General features: G+C 37.6%; 1 protein-coding gene across 11 annotated transcripts in view; it reads left to right on the top strand.

Annotated features, from left to right (window-relative positions):
• LOC126354975 (sphingomyelin phosphodiesterase) overlaps positions 1–20,323 on the top strand; it is a 387,938-nt gene that overhangs the window by 340,060 nt on the left and 27,555 nt on the right. For 5 of the 11 annotated variants that reach the window (XM_050005137.1, XM_050005155.1, XM_050005128.1 and 2 more), the window contains 5 exons: positions 1,249–1,440; positions 1,838–2,008; positions 2,836–3,028; positions 12,683–12,867; positions 13,615–13,800. In XM_050005137.1, the coding sequence (XP_049861094.1) occupies positions 1,249–1,440; positions 1,838–2,008; positions 2,836–3,028; positions 12,683–12,867; positions 13,615–13,800 (927 nt within the window). Of the gene's footprint in view, positions 1–1,248; positions 1,441–1,837; positions 2,009–2,835; positions 3,029–12,682; positions 12,868–13,614; positions 18,171–20,323 lie in introns of those variants that run through there. The other 6 variants (XM_050005064.1, XM_050005072.1, XM_050005091.1 and 3 more) reach the window with 2 other exon arrangements.

The raw sequence follows: 20,323 nt of genomic DNA, 5'->3' as shown, positions 1-20,323 counted from the left end.
TTGGATACACAGTGCACTCTACTGAACTGTACTGAGAATATAAGTTTAGTTTTATCTTCATTACACAGATAGATATACATAGCAATTTTGCATGGTCCAAAGAGTACTGAGAATGATGCTCCCAATAAAAAAACTGCGAAGTCTGTAAGTCGTCAGGGTGATGCAAAACATTTTATTGAGCTGTTTAAAATCATACTTTTTAAAAGGGAAATACTGATAACAACAAGGACATTAATGTATACCTAAGCTTGTTTTATGCAAGACAAAAGTTTCCACAAAAAATAAACCTTTATCTCACTACTGGATGAAAAGAACTTCATTTTAAATCCATTTATAGTTTTAATTAGAGTATCACAGAGAATGGGATAGAAGAAGTTCCCACTAAATGTCCAACATTGGCAATGAGACTAATTTGTATGCAGAAAGAATGAGAGTATGTCTGTTGGGTATTAGTGGTCATATCCTCTCATTATTGTGCTTATTGCATATTGCTACCACATTACCCCATTACATTAGTTTCAAAATTCTGTGTCTCATCAAAGTCACTGTTAGTTAAAGGTACAAAGAAGTGAGCATGTCATATATTTTCTGTGTCCATACTACTCCTAACTTTTATCATTACACAGACACAGAAAGGCTAACCAGTAATTGTTTTCAGGAGGCATGGCATGGAGGAAAGAGGAATTTATTGTCAAGGTTGGAAAGAGGGTACAAGTTACTTAGATCATAGGCCATCTCTTCTTCCTCATGGGAGATGCAGTGCTCTTAAGCAGAAGTCATTTCTCCAATTTCATGTAGCTGATTGTTTTTTTTACCTCAAAGAATGAACCCTTTGTTCCAAATTCTATGAATGATGTGTCCTTTTTTAAATGTTTCTCTTGACAACACTGGGAGCTATGCCAGCCGAATGCATTTTAACTATTTTATGAAGTGAATTTTCCTACTACATATTGCATCAAACTGCTTACTGAACAGTGATGCTGACATGGGTAAAAAAAAGAACACACAAATTGTAGTTTCCAGAGCTAGAGGTTTCTTCATTCTGCAATTAAGCTAATAATAGTGGGGGAAATACGAGTTACTAAGCATGTGGGAAGGTCACCCCAAAACATATCAGTTCTATTCATGTGTGCAAAACTTCTAAACAGCTGGGTGGATCTGAAATGAAATATTTTTTTACTGCAATAATTTTCTATTACTTCTCCTTCAACATATCTGTTAGTAAATGTGAACGTTATTTTTCTACAGTTTCCCACCACCATATGTGCACGATGATTTCTCCATTTCATGGCTCTATGATGAAATTGACAACCAGTGGCGACAGTGGCTGCCCTCATCAGTATCACATACGGTTCGACGAGGTGCTTTTTACAGTGTGCTAGTACGACCTGGTTTTCGTGTGATTTCCTTAAATATGAACTACTGCAATAACAAGAATTGGTAAGTGAGAGGCTTGCATCATAAATATTGGTTGTGCATGTACTGTGAATATGAATTAATGTGTTTCACAGGATTGTGTTATTTCACACAAATGTTCTGGTAAAATAAATGAAGGACTGTACTTGTTTAGTAGGTGTCCTATCTTCAATTGCAAAAAATCTTCCAACAAGTGTCTCCATTATATGAAAACCAGGGACCTCTCACTTTTCTATTATTTGGCATCAATGTTTTCTTGTTTAATTCATGTTTACTTTGTCTATTCTATAGAACTTTTGCCACTTTTAAAGAAAAGAATTCTTTCTTAATGGCCAACTATCATTTTGTTGATGATGATAATAACAATAATAATACTGATAATAATAATAATAATAATTCAGGATCATGTTCATTAATTTAGGTGGCTACTACTAAACAGCACTGATCCTGCCAAAGAGCTGCAATGGTTCATTTATGAGCTACAGAGTGCAGAATTTAATGGAGAGAAAGTCCATGTCATTGGTCATATCCCTCCTGGACACAGTGACTGCCTTAAAGTTTGGAGTCGAAATTATTATAAAATAATTAATAGGTGAGTATAGATTGTAATTCTTACATATAATCTATAGTCAGTTGCACTTGAGGCATGTCCTGTCAGTTTAATTTCTCCAACAATGATATTGTTACAGTTCATTTCAGACTATTATAACAACTTAAACAGCAACCCACCAAGGCTATATCAATGAAGAAGTTGTGTCTTCATAGTTTTGAAGTTTACTGATGAGCAGAAGGACAGAAAAAACTAATATTTGTTGCTCTAACACACCAAAATTAATCACTCATTATAGGGTGTCCATAATAATGATTCACTGGAATATGCTCTTGCCTACATGATTCTTGTTATGGTAAACTTTTATATGCTTATAATAGGACATTTAAGAAATTTTAATTCAGTTAGCTTCGTACATTAAATATTTTGTTCCTGGGCTGGTGAGATGAATTGCGCCCAAAAGAATATTAATTGTTCGCATAATGCCAGATATTATTCTGTTTCAAACGTGCAGCATCAGATTTTTGGAAGATGCAGATGTTTACCTGCTGCAGTTGTTATTACTCAGACAGACATGTCAGAATTACAAAAAAAATATAAGAAGCAGTTCATAAGAAGACATGGTAATAGGTGGCCATATGCTGATACTGACTCTTGCAGCTAGAAATGCAGTCAGGAAACATTATGAATTTTACTTGTAACTGATATATATTTTGTCTTCATTTTCTAGTTAACATTTAATGCATGTTTTATGTTTCTAATTTCTAAGATGTCATGTGACACAAATTACTAAATTTAGCCAATTTATAATAGTACTTATGCAGTAGTGCAGATGTACTGAAGTATCCATTTCACTTTTTTCTCCCTAGATATGAGTCAACAATAACAGCACAGTTCTTTGGGCACACTCATTTTGATGAATTTGAACTCTTTTATGATACAAATGAACCTGGGCGTCCTACAAGTATTGCATATATAGGACCATCAGTGACACCATATTATAATTTGAATCCTGGATACAGAATATATTATGTTGATGGTGATCATCCAAAAACAACAAGGGTAAGACAATTGTAGTTTTAAATCTTATGCTTAGGAAGTGCAACAGACCTCTATTACAACAAAATAGAAAAAGATAGATTGCCACTTACCATAAGGAAGACACGTCAAGTTACAGACAAGCATGATTAAAGACACTCACATGTGCTTTCAACCACAGCCTTCACCAACAAAGAGAGACACATACACAACATTTATACACACACACATGCTCACACAAGCAAGCACACATCATGCACAAACAACTGCCAACTCCAGAATCTGGGGCCACAATGCAGCATCATGTGCAAGCAGCGATCTGGAGAGGGTGGGGATGGAAGAAAGGAAGGGAAAGAGATAGTAGTGTATTGGTGGAGAGAGAGACAAATGCTGTCTGGTGAAATGTGCCAGGACTGGACTTCAACAGGCACAGTGTCAGAATGTTGTCGGGTAGGGAGATGGGGAAAAAAGGAGCAAAAAAGGAGAGAAGGGGGGAAGATGGGCTGATGCATTAGCAGACGGCAGCAAATAAACAGGATGGCAGGTGAGAACGGGGACATAGAAGGTGGAAACTGTTGGGTATAAGCTGTGGGGACAGTATGTTACCATAGGCTGAGACCAGGATAATTGTGGGAGTAGAGAATGTGTTGTAAGGATAACTCCCATCTGTGCAGTTCAGAAAAGCTTGCAGTGGAGAGAAGGATCCAGATGGTTCAAGTAGTGAAGCAGCCATTGTAATCAAGTGTGTCATGTTCAGCTGAGTGTTGTGCCACAGATTGGTCTCTTTACTTTTGTCCACAGTTTGGTGGTGGCCGTTCATTCTGGTGGACAGCTGGTTGGTAGTTATACCAATATAAAAAGCTGTGCAATGATTGTAGCAGACACATGTCTGCTTTCATTGGTGGCTTGGCCCCTGATGGGGTAGGATAAACCTGTGACAGAACTGGAATAGAAAGTGCTGGGTGGATGGATTGGGCACTTTTGCACCCGGGTCTTCCACAGGGATATGATGCTGTGTCAAGGGGTTGGGATTGTGAGTGGAATAGGGATCTACTAGGATGTTGTGGAGGTATGATGGGTGACAGAACCCCACTTTAGAAGGGGTGGGAAGTGCCTCAGGTAGGATGTCCCTCATTTCAGGCTATGACGATAGGTAATCAAAGTCCTGGTAAAGGATACAGTTCAGTTGTTCCAGTCTGCATTGGTACTGGGTGACCAAAGGGACACTCCTTTGTGGCTGGTTTTTGGGGGTGGTGGAGAGGACTGGGGTTTTGAAGGAAATGTCACAGGAGATCTGTTTGTGGACTAACTCTGGGAGACAGCACCTGTCTCTGAAGGCCTTGGTGAAACCGTCATACTGAGCAAGGGAGTTTTTGTCACTTCATATATGCCATTCCTCAGTAGCCAGGCTATATGGGAGGGATTTTTTGGTGTGAAAGGAATGACAGCTGTCAAAATGCAGGTTGGTGGTTGGCAGGACAGAGGTATGAATGGAGCCACCATAGAGGAGAAAGTCAACATCTAGGAAGGTGGGACACTGCATTGAGGAGGACCATGCGAAGCAGATGGGACAGAAGGTGTTGATGTTGTTAAGGGAACAATGATAGTGTTTCTTTGCTCTGGGTCCAGATCATGAAGATATCATCAATGAACCTGAACCAGACTAGTGGTTTGGTGTTTTGGGAGGCTAGGAAGGCCTCCTCTAGATAGCACATAAAAATGTTGGCATAGGAGGGTGCCATGGGGATGCCCATGACTCTGCCATGGATTTGTTTACATATCTTCCCTTCAAATGAGAAGTAATTGTGGGTTAGAATAAACTTAATAAGGTGTTTATTGGAGGTGTTGGTCAATGAGTGCTGAAATTCATTCAGTGGGAGCAAAATAACCAGTCACAATGGGGCGTTCAGGATTGTTAGGTTTGTGGACTTTGGGGAGCATGTATAAGGTGGGTGTGCAGGGTGTCATAGGTATGAGGAGGGAAATGGATTCAGGGGAAATGTTCTGGGAAAGGCCTAAGGCTGTAGGTAGGTAATGGAGTTTGTGTTGGACTTCTGGGATGGGCCCACTGTGACCAAGTTTGTAGGTGGAGGAGTCAGACAATTGGTGGAGGAATTAGGGTGGCTTTAGTTGGAGGGAGTGGCGGCAAAGAAGTGCTTCCATTGCTGGGATTGGGAGAAGAAGAGTTGATCTTTGACAAGTCCATAAATTTGGGTGTAGGGCTAAATGTGAGGCCTCTGGAGAGGACTGAAACTTCTGTAGAGCTGAGGGTTTTGGTGAAAAGATTGACAACAGTATAACAGGAATTTTTTGGCTCTGGATTTGGTGGAAGGTTAGTAGTGAATTTTGGGGCATGTGAGAAGTGGAAAAGGTCAGCTAGGCAGGTCTGTCTGCAACTTGACATGTCTTCTTTACGGTGCAATCTATTTCTTCTTACATTGTTTATATTCCTACCTGGAGATTCAATTGTTAGGCCTCTATTACAGTTTCCTGTGCAAAATAAAAGGAAATAAAATAGAGTTTCACTTGTGTCTGTTCGTCTCTTAAAGTCTTCTGTGGTTCTTCCTTTTCTTCTTCTTAACTCATTGGAGAACAACCACTTAGAAGAATATCAGACCTAGGAATCCAGACACTTAACATTTTTATTTAACACATTACAGGCACATATGATATTGATGTATTTTCTAGAGTAATACATACTAAAAAGGTTGAAGCTTCAAGATTTATTTTTTGTATTTACTTTAGTTCTTTGTGGAATAACAAATTTTAAAATGATGATGACAGGAAGTAAATCATTCTTCCAAAAACAATTTGTGAGGTGAGTTATCGAGCAATTTCTTCCCCTTGAGCTTCAAAAATTTCTTGCTCACTTTGAAAACATGATGTATTTGTACAGAATTACAGCAAAACTGTGAAACCTAACAAAGACACGCACAAAATTAGGTCAATGTGTTTGTATTGGCTCAGCCATTAACAGCAGCAGCTGTTACATTCACTAATGTGCCTTTTGTAATAATTCTAGTAACTGACAGCAGAAGGCAACGCCAAACAAGAGGTAGTAGTCAGATGTCTGTACATTGTTGTTGTATGCAATGAGTCCAGTTTTTGAGTGATAAATGGCTTGCATGTCAAGAAAATTGCACCTTGATCTAGTCATGCCCATAGTCTCTTTAACATAAAGTTGTGGTCCAAGTTATGCAAGTTATTTCTGTTCCTGGCTTTGGTGATACATGCTCCTTTTGTCAGGCCCATTGTCTCTGTATCCCTTTTGATATCATCTTTCCAACATCTCCTGGCCCCTATTGCCTTCGTGAGTCCTTAGAATGCTACTTGTGGTAGTCTTTCCTCTTCCATCCTAATTAGGTGCCCTGACTTTTCTTCATCATTTGGCCAATATGAGTTTGCAAGTACATGTCTGCTGGTCCTTGGTTTTATAATGTCTTCCATAGCTGTGACTAGGTGTCCCTCTTGGAGCCAAATAATTTTCTTAATATATTGTTCATGAAGACTGCCAGTACTGGTTCATCTGTCTTTCACAATATGAATGTTTCAGAGCCCTACAGAGCTACTGGGGTAATTACACTAAGGTATAGTCTTCCTTTAAAACTTCTCAAAACTTATCTACTACATGGCATGTGACATAAAGCAAAATATACTCTACTTGCTGCTGCAATCATTGCCTTAATCTCAATTTTCATTCTGTTCTGCTTAAATATCCTTCCCAAATATTTAAATATGTCTATTCTTTTAAAAGTTACTGCATCAGTTGTCAGTGGGGTACCATCATTGGCTGCTTTGTTCATGAACATGTACTCAGTTTTCTCCTCATTAATTTGTAAACCTGCTTTCCTTACAATATTTCTGTAAGAAATCATCATGAACTGCAAGTCTTCTTTTCTGCCACTTATTAAAACAATATCACCCACATATGCAATCTGATTTATTGTCTTATTACCCAGTTTTATTCCAGCTTGGTTTAATTTTGTTGTTCTTTGTTTGTATTGCCCAAAATTAAATTAAAAAGTATTGGAGATAATGTGTCTCCAGTTCTGGCTTAAAAATGCTCTGACATTCCTGTAGTGATCTTTACTTTGCGACAGGTTTGCTCTAAACACATCCATACTAGTCTTAATTTGTGTGGCAAATGAAACTCTTGAAAGACATTGATGGTTGTGCCACTATGTAAGCTGCTGTGAGCTTTTTTGAAGTCAACATAAACCACTGATTTCTCAGTTACCTGTGTAAAAAGCTGGTCTGTAGGTGATCTGTTCCTTCTGAAACCAAATAGTTGATCTATTCCTTCTGAAACCAAATGATTGTCCCCTGCAATTCCTTCTGCAGTAGGGATCATTCTCTTCAGTAGATACTGAGGTAGAATTTTGTAGCTTACATTAAGGAATGCAATCCCTCTGAAATTATCACGTACCAGGGATCATCCTTTTTTAGTATATGGCAGGTTACAACCATTTTCCAATCATCAGGCAATCTCTCATACTCACAAATATTCTTTAGGAGTTTTGTAATTATTTTATCCAGTATAGGCCCTCCATTTACTACTAGCTCTCCTGTAATTTGATCTTCACCTAAAACCTTATTGTTTTTTAAATCTTGGATTATTTGCCAAATTTCTTCTTCTTTGTGGGTCTCTGCCTGTCATGTCTGATGTCCCACATGGAAGAGACTCAGTAGGGTCATCAGAGTTAGTAATTCTTCAAGTACTCTGCCCATCGCCATTTTACTCTAGTGTCATTTCTGAGGATCTTCCCCTGTCTGTCTTTAATAAATCACAATTTTTATTATGTTTCTGTGTTACTTTCTGTACATTTTGGTCTTTCTTTGTCTTTTTCTGTGATGGATACAGTTGTCTTTGGTTTTTTGTTTTAACTCCTTGCATTATTTCCTACCATAGTACAGTTGCCGTTTCCATCCATATTCTGATCTCAATGTCTTTCAACTCCTATCTTTTATGTTTTCAAATCAACCACTTCTAGCCAACCTTCCCTCCTCAATTGTTGCTGGCTATGTTGATGGAACCACACCTTATGTGACCTCTTTCACTTGCCTAGAATTTCACATGCAGCCCTGTTTACTGTTTACTTAATTTGAGACCAGTTGTGGTTGATGTCACAATCTCTTACATTTTCCTCACATTTACCTAGTTTTCTGCTGGTGTTGACTCGTATTTTATTTTAATCTGTTTCTATCATAAGATGTAATCTGCTTAGCTATTCTACACACCTTCTTAAATATGATATTCATCGTACTGATCACCAGGAAGTGGTCAGTGTCACATTCTGCACCTCTACAGGAGGACATTTCTTTGGTTCTGTTTGCATACTGCTTCTGGATATATACATAGTTGATCTGATTGGTGGTGCTGTCCATATGCCTTTACATATGTTTTTATGTTGAAACTGTGTACTCAGGGTGCAGACATTGTTGTCAATTATGAAATTTATTAAATGAATGCCATTGTTACTACTCTCTCGACGCAAAATACATTAATGATCAGTGTTTTATAGATGTGTTCTTGACCCAATCTGGTGTTAAAATCACCCAAAACTATTTTAGCATGATGGTTTGGCAACAAGTTATGCACCTAGTCCAATTCAGTGGAAAATTCCTCCATTATGAATTCCTCCTTATTCTCACATGGGATGTGTGCATTAATCAGGTATATATTACTATTTCAGAAAACAATTGTAATGTGGAAGATTCTGTTGTTAATGGATTTAAACTCTTTCAATGCTTTTGTTATAACATCAAGTTGAACACTTATATTTCAAAAGACAACACAATACATGTAAGTCACAGAAGGCATGTTTACACAGTGACGGTCAAATCTGCACTGTGTCCAAATCTAGCAGACGCTGGCCAGCTGGCCGCTCAGGTGTTGCGGCTGCTGCATGGCTGGCAAACAGTGCCGCATGTAGAGGACGCGCGTAATTTGCGCAGTGGCACTTTGAATATTGGCGCGTCACAATACTTTTCCCCCCCTTTGAAATTTTTGCACTGGTTTTGATGGAGGTGGCCTGTAGATGGCCTTGTCGGGAAGTGACGTTGATGGATGAAACAAGGAAACAAGTGGTTTGTGGTCTGTAACGAGATGAAATTTGGATCCATAAAGAAAAACACCAAGCTTATGAAGAGCATAAATAATGGCCAAAGCTTCTTTTTCAAGTTGAGAATATTTCCTTTGGGCATCTGTAAGTGTTTTGGAGGCATAAGCAATGGGTTGTTCAGAACCGTCAGAAAAACGGTGCACAAGGATCGCACCAACCCCGTATTGAGAGGCGTCTGTGGCAAGAACGAGATGTTGGCCAGGTCGATAAGTAGTCTTCAATTTATGGAAAGCCGCATCACATGACGACGACCAGTGAAAAGGCACATTTTTATGCAACAGGCGATGCAACGGCTGAGCCACCAAAGCCGCAGACGATATAAACCTGTGATAGTATGCTATTTTCCCCAAGAAGGCCTGTAGTTCCTTAACAGATGTAGGGCGACAAAGGGCATTGATCGTGGCGACAGTTTGCTGAAGCAGACGAATACCATCCCGAGAGAGTTGAAACCCCAAGTACGTGATAGATGCCTGAAAAAATTGTGATTTCTGAACATTACACTTAAGACCGGCAGTCTGTAAGACTGAAAAAGTATGCGGAGATTCTAAAGATGTTCTTCAGTGGTGGAGCCAGTGAAAACAATGTCGTCCATGTAATTGATACACCCAGGGATAGGGAGCAATAATTGTTCCAAGAAATGCTGAAAGAGAGCAGGGGTGCTAGCAGCCTCGAATGGCAATCGTTGGTATTGATAGAGGCCAAAAGGCCTGTTAAGGACCAGAAACAGATGAGAAGCAGTGTCGAGAGGAAGTTGATGATAAGCTTGTGACAGGTCAATTTTAGAAAAATACTGGCCTCCAGAAAGTTTAGTGAACAGTTCTTCAGGTCGGGGCATAGGGTAAGTGTTGATGAGGCATTGAGCATTTACAGTGGCTTTGAAATCTCCACAGAGACGAATATCACCATTGGGCTTAGCAACGACAACGGCAGGAGCGGACCACTCATTGGAAGTGACAGGAAGCAAGACCCCTGAAGCAGTGAGACAATCCAGCTCCATTTTACCCGATCACGAAGGGCCACAGGAATGGTCCGAGCCTGAAAAAACTTAGGCCGAGCGGTGGGTTTGAGCGTGACATGAGCTTCAAAATAATTTGCACGGCCTAACCTAGGAGGAAAAAGGGACAAAAATGTCGTCGACAAGGAATCCAATTGAGCATAAGGAATGGCATCAGAGACGATATTGACAGAGTCATCAATGGAGAACCCAAAAACGTGAAAGGCATCAAAACCAAAAAGATTTTCCGCGTTACTATGGTCGACCACAAATATGGGAACAGTTTGAATGATGGATTTGTAAGATACCTCAGCATCAAATTGTCCCAAGAGAGAAATCTTCTGTTTATTGTACGCCCGTAATTGCCTAGTGACAGGTGATAGGGTTGGAGAACCCAACTGAAGATACGTCTGAGAATTGATGATAGTGGTGGCAGAACCAGTATCCACCTGCATGCGAACATCTCGACTAAGTATTTGGACCGTGAGGAATAACTTCCCTGAAAGGGAAGAAGTACAATTGAGAGACAACACAGAATCAGAATCAGCATCATGTCCCTGAACATCATGTATGCGGTTTGATTTGCAAACGGATGACATACGACCCTTCTTTTTGCAGTTGTGACACACGGCCCAACGTTGGGGACAATCCTCCCATGAATGTTTCATAAAACACCGCGGCCATGAAGGAAGTTGCCAGGGATTTTGCTGCAGTTTCTTAGAGGTTTGTTTACGGATAGGCTGAGGCTGCGCTCGGGAGCGTACTGTGGCCACGTCGGCTGGTGGGGACACGCCACACGCTTCGTCAGCAGCGCACAGAGGTTGTATTTCCCCGACATCACCCCACGCCTCTATTTGCGCTCCAGCGGCGTGAGAAATTTCAAAAGACTGGGCGATGGATAGGACTTCATCGAGAGTCGGATTTGCCAACTGAAGGGCACGTTGCCTCACTTCTTTGTCGGGTGCCGACCGGATAATAGCATCCTGGACCGTGGAATTGGCATAGGATTCTTTGTGAACGTCGGTAACAAATTGACAGTTCCTACTGAGGCTGTGAAGTTCCGCAGCCCAAGCACAATAGGATTGATTTGCTTGTTTTTGACAATGATAAAAGGCAACACGAGAGGCTACCACATGCTTATGAAAATATGTGAGCACATTTCAGCAAAAGACAAAGATGCTGGATTATTGATACATTTGAGGTGAAATCCATGAAAGGAACAGAGACTTACATGTTTGTTTGTCCGTGACATGAAATGCCAAGAAGTGCTCTCGAAGACGTTTTTCATAATCAGACCAATCTTCCGACGTCTTGTCGTAAGGAGGGAAAGGAGGTATAGACAATGACAAGAAACGCCCCACATTGGGTGCCGCGACAAAATGGCGAATCGCTGACGTGAGAAGCGTTTGCTGTTCAATGAGACCTTGCAATAGTTGCTTTAAAGTAGCCATGGAAACTTGTGGGTCAACGATGAAAAGGAAAAATCCACTACCTCGTCGCCAATTGTTATAACATCAAGTTGAACACTTATATTTCAAAAGACGACACAATACATGTAAGTCACAGAGCGAGTAGACCACAGAAGGCATGTGTACACAGTAATAGTCAAATCTGCACTGAGTCCAAGTCTAGCGGACGCTGACCGGCTGGCCGTCCAGGTGGCGCGGTTGCTGCATGGCTGGCAGACAGCGCCGCATGTAGAGGACGTGCGTAATTGCGCGGCAGCACTTTGAATGATCGGCACGTCACAACAGATTTTATTACTGAGTTATGTACATAAAAACCAGTACCTAATTCAGGTTGCTTGCCACAGTCTCCATACAGGATATTCCCATTGTACCTCTTCATCTAATCTCCTGGAGAGCTACAACCTTCAGCTTGTATTTCTGTAACTCCCTGGTCACATTCTGCACAATTCATGGTGTCTGTAGGCTCCTTATATTCCAAGTCCCAAAGGAGAAGCCCACTTTCTGTCGTCATGTTCCATTCCAGTTTAGACACTCCTAGTACTGATGGGGTTCTGGTCAATGTTTTTTTTTTTTTTTTTTTTTTTTTTTTGTATGTGTGAGCAGGGAGGTGACCCACAGCATAATTCATTTATTCTTCATAATTACAGCCTCTTATCTGAAAAGTTAAAATAGGCCATAGAAATCATATTTTCTTGGACAGTAATAACCTGGAGGAGCAGTGGGATTATGTTTGGACACCCATCCTTGGAGACATTGCCTTCTCCATGGCTTTTGACCCCCTCATTCTAGTTTTGGTCCACTGTCAGTATTTTATTTGCTCAGTACTCTCTATATCTAGTGAGTGTTCCTCAATCTGCCACCTGAGAAGTCATCTGCTGGGGAACTGGCAACCCCTACCTAAATGTACTGATGTCATTCAGCCACACAATAAAAGTTATAAATGTACCACAATTTTTGAGATGTAAACCTATATCAGTTGCTGTTGAAAAAACTTCCAATTGATCTGGCAGATAGTTCAGGACTCTTATTTATTCTCTTTTTTGTCAAGGACTCTTGTAACATATATTAATGAGCTATATATTGTTCATTACAGTCAGTCATTGACCATGAAACTTGGGTCATGAACCTGAAGGAAGCTAACTTGTATGATTATCCAATATGGTACAAGCTGTATAGTACCAGGTCAGCATATCAAATGCCATCACTAACACCACAAGAATGGGACAACTTTCTGAATAAGTTGCCAACAGATGCTGCTTTGTTTGATCTCTATTACAAGTAAGTCTCTAATAAATTGAAAGACTTTGTTGTTACTTTCATAATGTTGTCACTTGATTTTAATGAAAAACAAAACAAACTGCAATTCCAAGCTACAATAAATAAAGGACCTTCTCATTCTTAGTTTTCCAGTTAACATGAATAACTGAAGACAGACTACAAACACTTTCATTAGTACTGAGAAGCAAGGTGAAGTAAATTATCCAAGCCTTTGGAGAACAGTTTCAGATGATGGGTTGGTAGATGGGAAAACTGAGGAGATGATTATGGCTTTGTTTGTACTGATTGGGAAAAAGTATTAAATTTCTATTTTTATATGCTACCATTGGTAATTAGGTTTCCACTTTTTCATTACTGTCATAAGTTATTATTACTTATTGGATGAAAGTATGTGGAGTCAAGGTTTACTCAGTGCATAACTTTTAAGAACCAAAAAGGAAGGAAATCTGTCATGATAAAAAATTTAAAAACTGACACTAATATCCTTTGTGGACTGGACAGGACATACATTATCATCAGGAAATTAAACTTGCTTGAAATGCATAAGATCAATTAATGAAAGTATTTTCAAATGATTGAATTTTTTAAATGTAATTATCAGTTTCAGCTTCTTAGAAATGTCTAGAAATAAATGTATGTACAAAAAGCATGCAGTGGAGTACATTGGCTGAACTTTGTGAACTTTAATTATGTTTTTTTCTTTTTTCATAGTTAGACATTTTAATAACAACTGCATTTTCTTATCAGGCATTACTGGAAAAACTCACCTGTGAGGCCATCATGTGATCCAGAATGCAAGAAGCGCATGGTGTGTGACTTGAAATCAGGCAGATCACATGACCGTCGCAGTTTATGCCAAGAGCTGGAAAGCCGTATTGATTCAACAACAAAAACAGGATGGCGAGCATGGCTCTACAATGGCCTGGCCTTATCGTACGTCAATTATTTGTTAGGTTTCTTCTGGGTGGGGGATGCAGCAATGTCTGTTTCACCCTGATTACTGATGTTCAAGATAGCATGGGTTCTGGGATGCAGGAGGTGGTGGGGGCATTCTGCCAATTTTCTAAGTGATTCTTTCATTGAATTGATTTTAAATTTACAGCTTATAAACTGTGATAAGTTTAATGTATGACATAAAGCATGTAACTGCTTGCTTGCATCAGTTTGCTTGCTGCATACACCAAAAATAATGTGGGTGGTGGCATGCAATTTTCACTTGTACAGCAAAACAGATCAATGGATTTATGTGAAATAATGGACTGTAACATGTATTACATAATTATTTATGGCTGGGACTGAATTAACATATTCGTTGTGATGATTCAAGAGTAATGTTACTTTTCTTAGTGGTTATTAAAAGCACAGTGTTGATGATAGCAGAAGAGCGAAGTGCTAGGATGGATGCTGAATTAGCTAATAATAGTACATAATTATTGTCACTGATAGTTATTAAGCTATTTTAAGTAATACAAAATGTTCTAAATATAATGTTACATTTAATATTTATGAGTTTTAGAAAACTTGAGTTATTCTTGTTTATTTACTTCAGGCTGAAAAATGTTGTAGTCTGTAGATCAATGGTGTCAGAAAGACCTACATTTTTCATTTTGGAGTGGAGGAGGGGAGACAAATTGAATATTAGCTGAGTGCATGAAGCCTGATATAGTTACAGTCTTCTACTAATAAGTGACACATCAAAAACGAACATGAATGTAACAAATATCTTACACAAGGTCAATGTGCATGTCATTTTTTGTGTACAGAAAATTAAGAAACAATTTCTTGCTTATTTCTTCATTCAAATTTTGTTCATCAATTCCATTACACTACTGTAATGAAGTTACTGGTACCAATTTTTTTGTGTCATTGTTTGTCTGAGATGCACTATCATTGTTCACTCTCAGTTGTGTTTTAGCTGCTCCTATACCTCTGCTTGAAAGAGACCACAAAATAATAGTAATGTGAAAGCACATAAGAATATATGAAGGTGTGTAGCTTGTTAAATAATTATCAGGGTATGCTGTATGTTAGTTACTAAATGAATGACTTGAAAGAACTTTGTTTGATTCCTACATTGTTTTGAAACATGGCTGATATCACTAACGGAGTTCTGAGCATTCTGTTTTTGACTTAACAATGTTTATTTCTATGGAAATAATATTTTGCTTAACACACGGAGCACAGGATTCTTTAAGAGACTGACAACTCCCACCGAACTGTTGAGATGGATCAGTCATAAGCTGGGCAGTGAAAATATATTTCTTCCAGTAGCAGGATAACATCTGCAGGCTTTGTGTGGTATGCCAATTGAGGTAAATTTTAAGTAAGTAGATCTATAAAATTCAAACCATGGAAAAGGAAAATGTTTCTTCTAAAATGTATTTCATTCAAAAAGAATTAGATATTCAAAGGTAAATGAATAATTCATAATCTTTCAGCAGCTCATCCCATTCATGAAATGTGAAAACAACATAACCATGTTTTTTCTGTGTAAATAATTAGACTGCATGTAGTGTAAACATTTTATTCACTATTAGCCTACTGAGGAAGAGGTATGAGGCATGTGATAAGTTGTATATATCTATAGGAAATTAACAGAACATGTGTATATGATGACTATAGAATTGTGCTATGAATCATTTCTCACTCACATACATAATCATTATCACTTTGCTCCAGTTCATTTAAATGGGTACTTTACTTCTTGAAACATGCCCAATACATTTGAATGAGAAAATATATCTTGGTTGTAATCATTGCAATACTGAACAGATAACATCCTGCATGACTGTCATATGGACAGTTTGATTCTTTTGGGGTAGCAGCCACTAGTTACTCAATGTTCCCTTATTTGAGGGATGTGAAAAAACATTTGCTGCATTAATTTAAGGAATTCTGATGTTTTGTTAAATGAAATGAATTTTTTCAAGCATTTCATTCATAAACTATTTATTTACTTATTAGTATTCAGTCAACATAACCTAGCAAATAAATTAGTGAAGCATAACTACTCCAAGCTCTGAGGATTTAACAAACTATTCATGCTATTTATATTAGTTCATGGATTTTCTGAAAAATCTGGGCATCTTTATCTGCTGAAAACATTTATTTTCTTTTATGAGAATTGTTTATTCCACCTTAATAATCTTCTGTTGTCTATTCTTGGTTGAAATTTCTGATTTATTTACCACTCATTTCCAGAACTATGGTGTTGCATGAAGCATAATGCATACTTAAATTTGTGTTTATAAACTGTGCTCTTTAAGCATGACTAAACTGTAACCATTCAACCCAGTCTCAAGTCAGTGCATGATTATTGTGGTCAAAAAGGTTTTTGCACTAGTTAATTCAATATCTTTCTTAAATACATAATTTTTTTTGGGTATCTCAGACACAATTATTTAATAATTCTTATTGTTTTTCATTTTTAAGGTGCAAGATATTAAAATTCTTGAAAAAGCTCTTTTGGTAAGTCCACAGGATACACATAAATCACCATTTGCTTTTGAGACAGATTTTCTTGTAGGTTTCCCAGTAGTGATCATCTGGCTAACATTCCTATGCGGTATTTTGAATGCTTATAAAATAGCATTTTTTGTATGTACAGGCTAGACAAAGTTGTGTGTCAGTAATAATTTATAACTAATAAGAAACTGAAGGCTGTGATTCGTCTTTCAACAAAGAAAACAAATATAAATTTTAGTTTCTGTTGTGAGACATTATAAATTAGCATAAAAATGTCAACAAGTGTACTTGGAAAATGTACGTGTAATTTCGGCTAGTTGCATCATTAAGATCAAAACAGCCAAGGAAGTTTTTGTTGGAAATCCTTATATTCACCATTCTCCATGGAGTTTTTGGTTTGAATGTAGGTAATATGTATAATTTGAAGAACAGTTAAAGGGAGAGTATGTTTTTTGCGTTCAAGCCAGAGCATTGTGTGATACTTTGGAATATGTTTGGCCCCTCAAGGTATTTGGCAGGTATTTTGGCACAGTGCAGTGTGTTGCATGTTACTAGCATTTTAGGAACAGTATGTTGGAATTTACAAAGACTATTTTTATCTTGAAGTACATTGTGGAGTGTTTACTTCCTTGTGCAAATACAGTATTATATGTTTTCAATGGATCAACAAAAACTATACAATGTTTGTAATCAGTGGTACTGCAAGTCATGAACAAATCTGACAGTACCAGTATACAAATTCAGAGAAGTTACCTCAGTTTCCTTTAATATTGTAGTTTTGTGCCTTACACAGATGTGTAAATATTTTTGTGTTGACTGTAGAAACAGTAAAGGAGATCCTTTAACATTTCACCATTCTATAGAATGAACAGTCTATCTAATTTAATGTAATATCAATGGTAAAGTTCATTAGAGCTTGTGAAGAATAATTATGAGATGAAGTGCCCTTCTGCAAAGAGAGTTTTGTGATAATAAACTGTAGTTATAATCGATACAAGACATAAAACTAACCACTCACCATACAGCTGAGGCACTAAGCATTTAACATGCACATAATGGTAACAACAGACAATCTACCTGAGGCCTTGAATGGCGGATAGGCACACAACCAAGACTGAAAATGTTGCTGAGTTTTATGACAATGTTCTTTAGAGCTAACAAGGCAAGGTGCTACTCACCACATAACAGAGATGCTGAGCCACAGATACGCACAACAAAAAGACTGTTGTGCCTTTCCGCGACTCAGCATCTCCGCTATGTGGTGAGTAGTAACTTTCCTTCTCATAAAATTGTTACATTCCATCCTGGATTTTCCATTGTTTGATTCTTTAGAGCTAACTGATATGAAATTTGTTCTTTTTCTCAGTTAGCTCAGAACAAAGACATTATTGAAAAACTCAGCAATGTTTTCAATCTAGTTTATGTGCCTGTCTGAACTACACAATGAGTATTCCTCCAATAGTTTCCAGTGTTATGGTAAATTGTATTTATGATCACCTTTTGTGTATAGAGGAGGAAAGTGTTACTCTGCGCCTCTTTCAAAAAATGTGACTGAATAACTTACTACTTTTTCATATTATTATTTTAAAATAATATGCTAGTGAAATTTTTTTGGTGGAAATAACTAACAAAACTATACTGTAACTCACTAATAGCAATCACAATGAGTACCAAACTGATAAGTTCAAAATTTATCATTGCTATAGCTTGTATAGTTTGTGCACAAAAATATCTATTGTGTTCAACACTTTCAATTTTTATAAAATTTTTGTTACAAAAGAGTATACTTTGCACACACTACTGTAATTTTCCTAATAAAGGAAATAATATGTTCTTAAGTCAAGTGGTATGCATATATTGTTTATGATGTCTGATGCTATATTCTCTATTTTGCTTCAAGTGAATAATTTAGTATCTATGTTTTTACTGAATTATTCAAGAATTAGGTACTTATGCCTTTGAAGACAAAAATAATATCCCAAGAACTTTCAATATCACTTTATGTGCTTAGTGAGGAGTATAAAATATGCAAAATTAATGTCTTATTTACCAAAAAACAGACTGTTATGTAGTTTTTGTTTCTGGGATTCAGTTAGTAGTTCCTACCAGTAGAAGTGCAAAAATTATGAAGTATTATATGCAGACATTGTAAAGTAACTACATCATGATCTGTATACACTGCTAACAGTTGCATTATCACCAAAGGGATTACAAAAAATACTAGATATCTGTAAATCAGTTAACTATATGGTCATGATGATACATTTACAACTAAAATTTGAAACCTGGGAATTTCTCACTTAATCTTGTGAACTATCTCTGTCAAGACTGAGGTTATGCTGTATTCCATGGTGACAGGATGTTTGTATGGTCACATGACCTTACATGATGTCTGTCGATGAACTGGACAGCAAATATGAGCCCTGAGCTGTTATTAATCACTTTAATTCAGTATCTTAATCCATCATACAAACAAAGTAAAGGAAATAAGAAGTTCATAAATAAATATACTTTCATGGTGAGAAAATAGATCAAATTTTTGAGAGACTAATCAGATAAAAGTATGTAATATTGAATATTGTTGTTGTGGTCTTTGGTCTGAAGACTGGTTTGACACAGCTCTCCACACTATTCTGTCCTGTCCAAGCCTCTTCATGTCTGCAAAACTGCAGCAAGCTATATGTATTTGAACTTCCTTACCGTATTTATGCCCCGTTCTCTAAGTCTCTCTACAATTTTTTATTCCCCCCCCCCCTATTGCACACTTTCCCTCCACAGGATGGGATGTACCCTCTGCCATGTAATTCATGCTTTGTGGAGTACATTACTTTCTCATTAGTTACTTGATCTACCCATCTAGTCTTCAGCATTGTTCTATTGCACCACACTTCAAAAGCTTCTATTCTCTTCTTGTCTCAACTGCTTATTGTCCACTTTCAACTCCTACAAGGCTACATTCAAGACAAATACCTTCAGTAAAGACTTCATAACATTTAAATTGGCATTCATTGTTAACAAATTCCTCATTTTCACAGATGCTTTTATTGCTACTGCCAGTCTGCATTTCATATCATCTCTGCTTTGGCCTACTTTAGTTATTTTGTCCCAAATAATGAAGCTCATCTACTACTTTTAGTGTATCTGTCCCTAATCTAATTCCCTCTGCATTGCCTGATATCATTTGACTATGTTCCATTACCTTTGTTTTGTTTTTATTTATATTCATCTTATAATCTCTTCCAAGACACTATCCAATCTGATTAACTGCTCTTCCAAGTACTTTCTCACCTCTGATAGAATTATAAAGTCATTGGCAAATCACAAAACTTCCATACCTTCTCCATGAACTTACTCTCTTTCCAAATTTCTCTTTGGGTTCTCTTTACCAGTTGTTGATTGTACATTTTGAATAACATCAGGGATGTGCTACAACCTTGTCTCACTCCCTTCTCAGATGCTTATTCCCTTCCATGTCCTTCAACTCTTACAATGCAGGCTGGTTTTTGGGCAAGTTGTAAATAGCCTTTTACTTCCTGTATTTTATTCATATTACCTTCTAAGTTTCAAAGAGTGCAGTCCAGTCAACACTGGCAGAAGCTTTCTCTAAATATACAAATGCTATAAATGTAGGTTTATTTTTCTTCAACGTGTCTAGTTCCCAGTGGTTAGCTTCTACAAGTTTTTCCATCCTTTGAAATATAATTGGAATTATTACACCATTTTTGAAGTCTGAGGGTATCTCCCATCTCATACGTCTTACATACCAGGTGGAATAGTTTTATCAAGGCTGGCTCTCCCATGTATCTAAATAATTCTGAGTGAAAATCATGTACTCTAGGGCTTTGTTTTGACTTAGGTCTTTTAGAGCTTAATTTCTTACATTTCTTCACTTTTAAATTGTAGTTCAGAACCAATAAATTTTGATCAGAATCCACATCTGCTCCTGAAGATGTCTTTCAGTTTAAAATCTGGTTTCAAAACCAGTCTGAGA

Source organism: Schistocerca gregaria, chromosome 1 (genome assembly GCF_023897955.1).
Source record: "Schistocerca gregaria isolate iqSchGreg1 chromosome 1, iqSchGreg1.2, whole genome shotgun sequence".
Taxonomy (NCBI): Eukaryota; Metazoa; Arthropoda; class Insecta; order Orthoptera; family Acrididae; genus Schistocerca; species Schistocerca gregaria.
The sequence above is the reverse complement of the archived record's forward strand: the minus strand, read 5'-3'. Positions and strand labels throughout refer to the sequence as shown.